Raw genomic sequence first — 12,040 nt, forward strand, 5'->3', positions numbered from 1 at the left:
GGGAAGGAAGGGAAGGGAAGGAAGGGAAGGGAAGGAAGGGAAGGGAAGGGAAGGGAAGGGAAGGGGGGAAGGGAAAAGGGGGAAGGGAAAAGAAGGAGAGAGGAGAGGAGAGGAGAGGAGAGGAGAGGAGAGGAGAGGAGAGGAGAGGAGAGGGGGAGAGGAGAGGAGAGGAGAGGAGAGGAGAGGGAGGGAGGGAGGGGGGGGGGGGGAGAGGGGGGAGGAGAGGAGGAGGAGAGGAGAGGAGAGGAGAGGGAGAGGAGAGGGAGAGGAGAGGGAGAGGAGAGGGAGAGGGAGAGGGAGAGGGAGAGGAGAGGGAGAGGAGAGGGAGAGGGAGAGGGAGAGGGAGAGGGAGAGGAGAGGAGAGGAGAGGAGAGGGAGAGGAGAGGAGAGGAGAGGAAAGATAAATAATAAAGAAAAGACCCCAAAAATACAAGGAAAGGAAAAGAAAAGAGGAAAAAGGAAAGCAGATCTCCATTGCTGGTTCCAGCATTGCTCTGGCTGATGCCATGTCCAGGCTCCTGAGGCATGAGCTCTGGGATGGGTTTCTCACTGGCTGTGCACATTGGTTCTCATGCACAGTGCACTGTCTCAGACCTTTCTGGAAAAGTGTAGCCCCTTCTCCAGCCACGACTTGTTCTTTCTCACGGTTCTCACCGACAATCCTTGTCTGTTGTTACCAGCAGTCCTTGGCTGGCCCCACAGCCGTGCAGCTGTTGGTGTTTGGGGCAGACACAGCAGCCCTGGCTGGGCACCAGGGTCCTGCCAGCCCGCTCCTGGTCCCTCCAGCTATCCAGACTGTCCAGACTCCCACCCTGGTGGGACACTCAGAACCCAGGAAATTCCTCTGGCTGCCCTGGAGGACTCGAGGCCCTGCCCAGGGGGCTCAGAGACCTTGGCACAGAGCCCAAGACCCCTGTGCCTTTGATTTAGCCCTTGGAAAAAACAATTACCAACCTTATTTACAAACCTTAATTACAAGCCATGGAAGATTAAGTAGAATGATAGTGAATTTATCACAGGGTGAAAAATAGATTTTTTGGGGTTTTTAGCATGGGGGTTCAGGAGGCAAGATGGAGGAATCTGGGCATGTTCAGCCTTTCTCCTTCTTCTTCTTGGTCTCCATCATCTGCTGTGGTGTTGGCACTTTTAGATTGGTTTAGAGTAGAAGCTCACTTTCTAACATAAGTGATAGGTGTTGGAAAGTCATTGTAAATATTGTACACATAGTTTTTAGTATAAAAAGATGACACCGCCCTGGGAGCAGGCAGAGTGCTTTGGACTGTCTTGCTGAGCAGACCTCAGCAGGACAGGAGAAAGAATTTTCTAGATAAGAAACAATAAACAACCTTGAGACTGAGAAATGAAGAGTTCTGACTCCTTCTTCGATCGCTGGGCTGGGAAAAGAGATTTTCTAATGTATCTCAGGGTCACTGTGAGCAGCTAGAGTCCCGAGAGGACAGAGCCCACCTCACCTGTGCTGCACAGCCGGGACGTGTCCCAGGTCACACCTGCCCTGCACCATCCCTGCTGCTGCTCTGGCCTTGGCTGTGCCACACTTGGGTCCCTCCCAAACTGAAGCCATTCCCAGTGTTTTCTCAGCATTTCTCCTACCCACAAAGTGCTGTGGTTCCTCTTTCCCTTCCCTTTTGAGGCCAACCCAGTGACAAGCTCTGCTGCCATAGAGAGGGCAGCGGGTTGGCTTTGCCTCGTGCAAATCCTCATTCCCAAACTGCAGCCAGAAGCACTTCAGAGCAGAGAGGGGGACAGAGGAAGGAGCTGCAGCCCCCAGCCCCTGTCCCTGCAGCTCCTGGACACCCTGGAGCTGCTCCCAGCCCTGCCATGGAGGGAAAGGCAGATTATCAGCAGAGCGTGGTGAAGCTGGTGGCTGCATTTGAAGAGCACTGGTAAGGCAGGAGGGCTCTGGGTGCTCAGGGTGTGTTAGGGCTCCATGTGGAGTGGGTTTGGGAATGAAGAAACCCGCTGTGGAGGTGGTTTGGAACCTGTGGAGAAGCTGACAAGGTGATTTTGGAGAAGCTGACAAGGTGATTTGCAATCCTTCACAACTCAGGTCTGCCCTCAGTGTCTTCCTCCTGCTGTGGGTCATGAGCAGAATCTGAAAACCTCAGTGGGGTGTGAGTGGTTGTGCCTGGCTCAGGGTTAGGCTGTGGCAGACCATTCCCCCACAGCCAGCATCTTCACACTCAGCCTGGCTGGTGCCTCCTGCTGCTGCTGCTGGGGAAAGGAATTGTGGTTTGCAAATACGTAGGCAGAGGTTTTCACTGGGAATTAATTGCCTGGGTGTCTGGGAGGGTCCCAGCCTCAGACTGTCCAGTTGTTTGCAGAGATGTGGCTCCTAGGAAAGGAAACAGAAAGCATTATGGTAAGGGAGAGAGAGAATTCCTTCCATAAAGGAGCTCCTTCCTTTGGAGTGTGAGCTGGGACCCTCAGACAGCGTGTGCTCGGGTCTGAGTGAGGGGATCTGCCCTGGCTCTGGTGTAATTCTGAGGCTTCAGGTGAGTTATTTCCCACTTTCTCCACCTGATGGATCAAGATATGGAATCCTGCCATTCCTTGTACCCATGAGATGCTCTCAGTGAGCCTTGGAGGGGCTGAGTGGTTGGGCAGGTGAGTTTTGCAGCAATTCCTGAAGATGCTCAGGCACAAGATGTCCTTTCATTCCAGGAACTCCTGCATCTCTGCTGTGTGCTTTCCCCAGGCTTTGTGGTTGTCCCCATCATCCCCCAGTGATGTTGTGCTGGAGCCACTGCAGTGTTTGATCTGCCCCCATGCCACTGCTGCAGTGTGTTTGTTGTTTGCCTTTGATTTAGAGGAAATAAAAGTAACTCAGTACTTTCAGAGGAAGCTGGGGAACCTGGGAATGAGCAGAGCATTTTGGAGCAGACAATGGTCTGGCCTAAGTCAGCATAAATAGAAAGAGAGAACTTCCCTGTTGGGACTCAGCCGTGGCTTCAGGCTGACACACTTTTGGGAGGCACCAGGAGAGATGGAAAAAGCCTCTGAAGGGTTCTGCCAGCCCCCCTGGACAGGAGGGGATTTGTGCATGGCTGTAGATGCACTCGTGAGCTCACAGACATCCTGAGCATGGGATGGAGCTGGCATCCTCTTCAGATGAGTCTCTGCCCCTCAAGCCACTTCCTATCCTCAGCTTTGCAGTTTGATGTCCAAATTCTTCATGTCTTTCCCATCCCACCCATCCCACTCCTGCCTGCAGGCCAGCAGTGGATGTGTTTCCAGTTCTGCCCAGAGCAGTTTCCTGCAGTGACCAGCTCTTGGATGACAGACAAGTCACTTGCTGTCACCTTCACAGCCTGGCTTCCCCCTCATGCCCACTCTGGACCTGCTTTCACTGTCTTTGCCAGAAAAGGGAAGAGAGAACACCACCAAAAACAACCTGTCTGCAAAACCTCCCACACATGGCGTGCTCTTGGCTCCAAACTCTTGGCTATTGGGCTGCTCCCTGCTTTTCTCCGTGGTGGCAGCAGGCAGAAATCCAGAGCTGTGGGTGGGATAAACAGCAGGATCCTGCTTTTCTAGAGCAGGAGAGGGACTGGGCACAGCAGCAGGGGGCTCTGGGAGAAGAGAGGCTGGATCCTGACCCCGTGGAGGATGCTGAGGATGTTTGTACTGCAGGGCTGGAGTGGAGCAGAGCAGTGACAGCGCTGGGCAGCTGCTCTCTTGTCCCTTTTGGTGGCTTTAAGCTGGGCCTGGGGCCTGTGCTGGGGGACTGGGTGCAGCAGCAGGGGGCTCTGGGAGAAGAGAGGCTGAATTCTGATCCCATGGAGGATGCTGAGGATGTTTGTACTGCAGGGCTGGAGTGGAGCAGAGCACTGGGCAGCTGCTCTCTTGTCCCTTTTGGTGGCTTTGAGCTGGGCTGTGCTGGGGGAATAGCTGAGCTGATCCCATTCCTTTGCAGCAGGGACAGCACATCTGCCCAGAGGGACAAGCAGGCAGGCAGGCAGCTTCCAGCATTCCCTGCCAGCCAGAGCCACTCCCTGACCAGAAAAGAGGATGAGGAAGATCAGCGAGGTCAGCGTGGACTCAGCTTCAAATGCCTCCGTTCTCTGCGATCCAAAATCCGTGAGGACAACTGGAGGAGGCCACAGGGCCCAGGCCTGGAGCCTGGCAGCCAGGTGAGCTCCAGAGGCTGGTGGGGTGGGTGCCCACACTCAGGCAGGGCTGGCTCAGGGTCCCATCTCTGCCCATGAGACTGAGCCCTGCTCCCCATGCAGGAACCAGAGGAGAAGAAAATCGCCCTGGAGCTGCTGGAGACAGAGCAGGCTTATGTCAACCGCCTCCACCTCCTTGACCAGGTGAACTGGGGAGTGGAGGGACCAGTGCAAGGGGATTTTGGAGGGACTGAAGCTGTAAAAATGAGAAACGTGGGCTGCTGGTCTTCACAGCCAGAGATTGGGCCAGGCCTTTGCTTTTTCTACACCCCACACCTGTGAGAAGCTCCTTTGCCCCAGCAAAGCCTTCCATCCCCCTCTCCTCTTGGAGTTTGGGATTTTCCTCCTGCACAGACCTTTTACTGGGTGATGTGCCAGTCTCAGAGAGGGAATGGGATCCTCAGGCATCTCCCTGGCCCTTTTTGTTCACCCTTCTTTCTTCCAGGTATTCTATACAGAGCTGATGAAAGAAGCCAAGACTGGGAAGACGGTCCCAGAGGAGGTGGTGAAAATGATCTTTTCCAACATCTCCTCCATCTACCAGTTCCATGCTGAGTTCTTCCTGCCAGAGCTGCAGAAGCGCATGGAGGATTGGTGAGCTGCAGGAGGGGAGGGGAGGGGAGGGCAGCACACCTGGGTGCCTTGGCCACAATGAGGGGGAGCAGCACTGAGTTCAGGCTCCCACCAGGACCAGAGCTCAGCTTGTCACAGACATCTTTTATGAAAAATCCTTTCCTTAGGATTTTTCCTCCTAAGAAGCTGAGAGGCCTCAGGGACAAAATGTAAGCAATGGTTATCTGCTGCTGTGGAATGCAACAGGTGCATCTGTGATTGGTCTCATGTGGTTGTTTCTAATTAATGGCCAATCACAGTCAGCTGGCTCAGACTCTGTGTCTGAGACACAAACCTTTGTTATCATTTCTTCTTTTTCTATTCTTAGGTAGCCTTCTGATTAAATCCTTTCTTCTAGTCTTTTAGTATAGTTTTAATGTAATATATATCATAAAATAATAAATCAAGCCTTCTGAAACATGGAGTCAGATCCTCGTCTCTTCCCTCATCCTAAGACCCCTGTGAACACAGTCACACAGCCTGTTTTGCCCCAAGTGTATTTTTTTTGGAAAAGATTTCCTTAAAATGCTCAGATCAGAGTAGGGAAAGCTGGGTGACATCTCAGGTGGTTTGAGGGTGTGCCTGGGTATGAGCAGCCCAGGCTGGCTGCAAGGTGGGGACATTCCTGTTCTGGAGAGCAGGAAACAGTGTGGGGATGTAGCAGCCTGCAGCAGGGAAAGCCTCAGTTCTTCACTGTGGTCCTTCAGTCCATTCCTCGCTGTCTGTCTGTCTGTCTGTCCTGAGGAAGCTGCTGGTCTGTGGTTCCCTCCTGCAGGCACCACAACCCCCGCATTGGGGATGTCATCCAGAAGCTTGCACCCTTCCTCAAGATGTACGGGGAGTACGTGAAGAACTTCGACAAGGCCGTGGAGCTCATCACTGCGTGGTCAGAGAAATCACCCCCCTTCCAGGAGCTCATTGCTGACATCCAGGTGAGGGCAGGGCAGGGGAATGGCAGCAGGGCTCCCAAAATCTCCAGGATATGGGGAAACAGAGGGTGGGAGCTGCCTTGGTCACTGTTTCTCTGTCCGTGCCTGCTGTCCCTGCCCAGAAGAGGAAGGTCTGTGCTAACCTGACGCTGCAGCACCACATGCTGGAGCCTGTGCAGAGGATCCCGCGCTACGAGCTCCTCCTCAAGGATTACGTGCGGAAACTGCCGCCCCAGTCCCCCGACAGGGGCGACGCCGAGAGTAAGGGCTCAGGGAGGGGAGGGCAGGGTGGGTTTGTGGGGAAATAACAACCCCTGGTTGTTGGGGAAGATGAAACAGGAAAGCCTTATAAATACGATTGTCTGGCAAAAGATTTGGAGAATATGGAAACTATAAGTGAGATTGAAATGAAAGCAAGCTTTGAGATACCTCAGTTACTGAACAACTGGAAAACAATGGTGTGGCCAGCTGAAGGTGATCCCCTTTTGATGGAACATCACCCTCTGCTTGCAGACAGCTCCAAGGATCAGAGCAGACCCTGCCAGCTTGGCAGAAGGGGCCCAAAGAGGAGTTTTTAGGGTTTAAAGTGTAACACAGTGTGGTAATGTAATGATTCTTATAGGCTGTATGGAAATGCTATAGGATTTGTATCTTGTACTAGATTGGTTAGTGAGAATCAGAATATTCAGCACAGAAGAAGATTTATTGTATTGTAACTCTCTTACCTTTTTTACTCCCTTATGCTCTTACTCTTTTACTCTCTTACCCTCTCATCCTCTCTCCCCCTCTCTTCTCTCAGCCCTGCTCCAGCTGTGGCTGGCAGCTCCCAGCAGGGCCCTGCACCCAGGCCCTTTGCAATAAACTTCAAGTTCCATGAGCTGGCTGCAGAGATCTCTCCTCTCTGTCCATCCCCACCGTCCTACCCCCTGTGCTCCTACACCTGGTGTTGTACATGGGCACCAGAAAACCTGGATTCACTCACCAGCTGCCCTGTGCCCTTGGATAAACCTCTCAGTCTGATCCTTTTCTAGCAGGGAGAGAGATTAATCTTCCTTTTCAGGGGCTGGGGAGGGGCAGGGTGGTGTGTCAGGTGTCCACAGTATCCCCTAAGGAGATCTGTAGCAGCTGGGGGAGCTTTCAGACCCCTGTGGATAACACAGTTCCCAGTCCTGCTGGGATGGAGGGGTACAGGAGTAGGCTGTCTGTCCCTCCATGTGCAGTCCAGCTGTATCCAGACTCCTGCACAGCATTTCAGGGCCACTTTGGTTGTGTTCATGGAAGGGCAGCAGCTGCTACTCATGTGCATCCGTGAGGGACAGAGCCAGAAGCTTCCTCCCACAGCTCCAGAGCAGGTATTTCACCTCCTGTCTGTTCTCATTGCAGAGGCCCTGGAGATGATTTTTATGGTGGCCAAGCACTCCAATGCAGCTATTGCTGAGATGGTGAGGCCCTGTCCCAGCTGGAAATGCTTTGCAGCTCACAGCACAGTCCCCCTGAAGGGGACAAGAGCCCTGTGGGGCTTAGACCCTGCTCTTAATGCCCAGCTTCACCACCCCAAGCCTGGGGAAGTCACATCTGTAGCATCAGCTGGGGTGTGAGCAGCTGGTCAAGGCTGGGAGCTGCTCCCAAAGATCAGTCTGGGCTGAGACCTGTGCCACCTCTCCCAGTACTCAGCCACAGGCTGGGAGGTGGGCATGGAGGGGACCCAGCTGTGACAGGGCTGTGACTGCTCAGCACCCCACAAGAACAGGTCCTGTGCCTCCCCCAGGAACGGCTGCAGAACCTCTGGGTGGTCTATCAGAGGCTGGGCCTCGAGGATGACATCGTGGATCCCTCCAATGAGCTGATCAAGGAGGGGCCAATCCAAAAAATCTCCACCCGCAACAACAGCACATCGGAGAAGTACCTGTTCCTGGTGGGAGCTGGGGTGCCTGGGGCAGGGGTGGGGAGCACATGAGATGGGAGTGGGGTGGTACAGCCTGGCCGGGGTGTTGCTGGGTCACTTGGACACACAGGGGATGAATTCAGAGCTGGGAGGGGAGGGTTGGACCCTGCTCAGTGCAGGGCACAGTTGGGAATCTGCTGTTCCTGGGCATCCCTGGGAGATGCTTCACCTTTGCAGGGTGGGAGGGGGCTGAGGCAGAAACAGACAAGTTTTAGGTGGGAGTGAAGGACCCCAGACCCCAGGGAAGCCCACAGCTCAGAGCAGGCAATGCTGGGCTCCAACCCACCCTCTTCTCCCCTCCCAGTTCAACAACATGCTGCTCTACTGCGTGCCCAAGGTCATCCAGGTGGGCGCTGAGTTCCAGGTCCACCTCCGCATGGATGTGGGGGGCATGAAGGTCAGACAGACACCTTGTCTTTGTGCTTCCCCAGCTCCTGCCTGCTCCAAAAGCCTCTGCTCTGGGGTGTGGCTGCTGCCTGATTTTCCTTGGGAAGGAGGGAGGAGCTGGAGCCAGGGGTGGCTTTGTGAGTGGGGTTGATACTCTGATCCTGGGAAATGCCGGTGAAATCTTGTGCCTGTGGGATCTGAGGGGCTGAAGGGCTTGTGCCAGAGGGACATCCCTGTGCCCCACATCATGGAGAAAGGTGCAGGTGTGCTGGAAGTAGGTTCAGCTCCACATCCTTCCTCTGGTCTCCCACAGGTGCGGGAGCTGAAGGACGCCGAGTTCCCTCACACCTTCCTGGTGTCGGGAAAGCAGCGGACACTGGAGCTCCAAGCCAGGTAAGGGGAAGGGTGACATCATGCAGACCCTCAGGGAGGAGGGACAACAGCTCATCCAGGTCCTTTTTGCACCCAGGTCTGAAGAGGAGATGAACGACTGGATCCAGGTACCACCGAGTGCTGGGAGAGGGGGCACAGCCGCCCATTCCAGCTGGATGCCCTGGCTCAGGGCACCCCCAGTGCCCCTCCAGCCCTGCCTTCCCCTCTAGGCCTTCCAGGATGCCATTGACAGGAAGGAGAAGAGGAGTGAGACCTTTAAGACAGCAGTCCATGCACTGGAGACAGACACCCCTGCACTGAAGGTAACCCTCCTGCTCTCCCTGTGCCCCACCTTGCTGGGCCTCAGTTTCCCAAGCTCAACCGACCTGGGGGGAGGCTGAGGACACCCAGACTGTGCTGTCCCACCCCCAGGCAGAGGAGCTGGGCCGCCGAGCCCCACAGTGGGTGAGGGACAATCTGGTGACCATGTGCATGCGCTGCAGGGAGCCCTTCAACGCCATCACCCGCCGGAGGCACCACTGCCGAGCCTGTGGATATGTGAGTGTCCCCTCCCTCCCTCCCTGCTGGCCTGCTCAGGTGGCTGCTGCACTTCTCCTACACCTTGGACCTCTTTCCTTGGCTTGGAGCTGTGTGACCGTGTTCACAGGGGTCCCAGGATGAGGGAAGAGATGAGGATCTGACTCCATGTTTCAGAAGGATTGATTTATTATTTTATGATATATATTACATTAAAACTGTACTAAAAGAATAGAAGAAAGGATTTCATCAGAAGGCTAGCTAAGAATAGAAAAAAGGAATGATAACAAAGGTTTGTGTCTCAGACACAGAGTCTGAGCCAGCTGACTGTGATTGGCCATTAATTAGAAACATCTAACATGGGCCAATCACAGATGCACCTGTTGCATTCCACAGCAGCAGATAATTATTGTTTACATTTTGTTCCTGAGGCCTCTCAGCTTGTCAGGAGGAAAAACCCTAAGGAAAGGATTTTTCATAAAAGATGTCTGTGACCGGGGCTGCTCCTGCCCCTCAGCTCCTCGTGGAGCTGTCGCTGGGTCCCCCAGCCCTGCCCCAGTGTCACCAGTGTCCCCGTCTGGTGGCTGCAGGTGGTGTGTGCTCGCTGCTCTGACTACAAGGCCGAGCTGCAGTACGATGGGAACCGCCCCAACCGCGTGTGCCAGGAGTGCTTCATCTTCCTGACCGGCCACACGGTGCTGGAGGACCGCGAGGGGAAGCACAGAGGCATCCTGGAGGTGAGCTCCACCCTGCTCTGCCACCTGAGCTCTGCCACCCACCCCGGCCCCAGCCTCGCTGTCCCAGCCTGGCCCTGCAGCACGAGGGGTGGGAGTCACTCCCAGGGCACTCAGAAGTTGGATGCGTTGATCTCCCTCCCTCCCTCGAGCTCCAAGCCTCGGGAGCAAGCAGCTCCCTTCACCACAGGATGCCAGCAGCACCGTCACGGCCAGGACAGCCCCTCACCTGCCCCTGCTTTCCCTAGAGTGGGCAGGGAATTGCCCAGGAAATTCTCTCACCTCGGTGCCCTTTCTACGATCTGCACTGGGTATTGAGGGATTTGTTGGTTGTTTTGGCAGAAAGGAGCTGCAGAGGTATCAAGCAGGAGTTTGCTCTGCAGTTCCCTGCAGCTGCTGGACAAGAACGGCAAGGGGGGCACGCGGGGCTGGTTTGTGATCCCGCAGGACGATCCCCTCGTGCTCTACATCTATGCAGCCCCTCAGGTGAGGCCTGGCTCGAATGTACCCCATGGGGACATCCTGCTGTGCCCAAGGGACATCCCAGGACATCCTGGGACATCCTAATGTGCCCAAGGAACATCCCACTGTGCCCAAGGGACATCCCATCCCGATGAGCCCGAGGGACATCCCACTGTGCCCAAGGGACATCCCAGGACATCCTGGGACATCCTAATGTGCCCAAGGGACATCCCACTGTGCCCAAGGGACATCCCAGGACATCCTGGGACATCCTAATGTGCCCAAGGAACATCCCACTGTGCCCAAGGGACATCCCAGGACATCCTGGGACATCCTAATGTGCCCAAGGAACATCCCACTGTGCCCAAGGGACATCCCATCCCGATGAGCCCGAGGGACATCCCACTGTGCCCAAGGAACATCCCAGGACATCCTGGGACATCCCACTGTGCCCAAGGGACATCCCATCCCGATGAGCCCGAGGGACATCCCACTGTGCCCAAGGGACATCCCAGGACATCCTGGGACATCCCGCTGTGCCCAAGGGACATCCCGGGACATCCCACTGTGCCCAAGGGACATCCCAGGACATCCTGGGACATCCTAATGTGCCCAAGGAACATCCCACTGTGCCCAAGGGACATCCTAATGTGCCCAAGGAACATCCCACTGTGCCCAAGGGACATCCCATCCCGATGTGCCCATCCCTTGCCTCCCACCACCGTCTCTCTCCTTGGCAGGACGTCCGAGCCCACACCTCCATCCCCCTGCTGGGCTACCAGGTGCGGGACATGCCCCAGAGCGAGTCCCGGCACCTGTTCCAGCTGGCGCAGTCCCGGCAGGTGTTCACCTTCGTGGCCGACACTGAGGAGCTGAAACACCGCTGGATGAAGGCCATGGCGCGCTCTGCTGCGGGGATCACGGAGGAGGAGGAGGATGCAGATGAAGCAGAATGAGGCCGTTCCCAGCCCTGCGCTGCCTGGGGGGGTCACACCTCCCCTGCCTGCTCTCACTGCTGGCTTTGGGCACACCCCCGTTCTGGATTTCCATCGCGACAGGGGCAGGATGGGGACACGTTTGACAGCACACGGAAAAGCTGGATCCCCTTTCACTCCCTGCTCACTCTCCGTGCTGGACAGAGCTGCTGGGAGCGGCGGGAGCGGGGATTTGGGGGAGCGGGGATTTGGGGGAGCCCGGAATTTGGGTGAGCGGGGATTTGGGGGATCTGGGGAGTGGGGGACTTGTGGGAGCAGGATATTTGGGGAGTGGGGATTTGGAGGATTAGGGAGCAGGGATTTGGGGGAGTGGGGATTCGGGGAAGCGGGGATTTGGGGAAGCGGGGACCGGGGGCTTAGGGGACCAGAGGATTTGGGGAGCAGGGAATTTTGGGGATTTGGGGGAGCGGGGATTTGGAGGAGCCCGAGATTGGGGAAGCAGGGGATTTGGCGAGCGGGGATTTGGAGGAGCGCAGGGATTTGGGAAGCAGGGGATTTGGGAAGCGGGGATTTGGGGGAGCCCAAGATTCGGGGGAGCGGGGATTTGGGGGAGCCCAGGGATTTGGGGGAGCGGGTATTTGGGGGAGTGGGGGATTAGGGGGCTTTGGGGAGTGGGGAATTTGGGGGATTTGGGGGAGCCCGGAATTTGGGGTGTCCCCGGCCCGGGCGCGGTGCGGTGCCGCCGGTGGCCACGCGAGGGCAGCACCGCTCCGTCGTTCCGCAGCCGGGCGGGGATGCCCGAGCCAGGAGAGCCCGCGGGACTGGGGCTGCTCGGATAAACCCTCCTGCCACCCCTCTCTGCGCTCCGTGCAGCCTTCTTTGGGCGTCTGTTTTACGGAGAGCCCCGTGGGAACGTCCCCGTGGCTGCACATTGTTGTAT

At 56.1% G+C, this 12,040-nt stretch overlaps 1 protein-coding gene across 1 annotated transcript; it reads left to right on the forward strand.

Annotated features, from left to right (window-relative positions):
* Positions 1 to 1,783: 1,783 nt before the first annotated feature.
* Positions 1,784 to 11,265, forward strand: FGD2 (FYVE, RhoGEF and PH domain containing 2). The gene is made up of 16 exons (XM_030965852.1): positions 1,784 to 1,904; positions 3,935 to 4,151; positions 4,251 to 4,331; positions 4,633 to 4,781; positions 5,575 to 5,731; positions 5,851 to 5,989; positions 7,112 to 7,170; positions 7,497 to 7,643; positions 7,978 to 8,070; positions 8,374 to 8,453; positions 8,530 to 8,560; positions 8,663 to 8,755; positions 8,865 to 8,990; positions 9,560 to 9,706; positions 10,046 to 10,189; positions 10,906 to 11,265. The coding sequence occupies exons 1-16, from the start codon at positions 1,840 to 1,842 to the stop codon at positions 11,119 to 11,121; spliced, it is 1,944 nt and encodes a 647-aa protein (XP_030821712.1). The 5' UTR covers positions 1,784 to 1,839; the 3' UTR covers positions 11,122 to 11,265.
* The last annotated feature ends 775 nt before the right edge of the window (positions 11,266 to 12,040 follow it).

Source organism: Camarhynchus parvulus, chromosome 26, assembly GCF_901933205.1.
Source record: "Camarhynchus parvulus chromosome 26, STF_HiC, whole genome shotgun sequence".
Taxonomy (NCBI): Eukaryota; Metazoa; Chordata; class Aves; order Passeriformes; family Thraupidae; genus Camarhynchus; species Camarhynchus parvulus.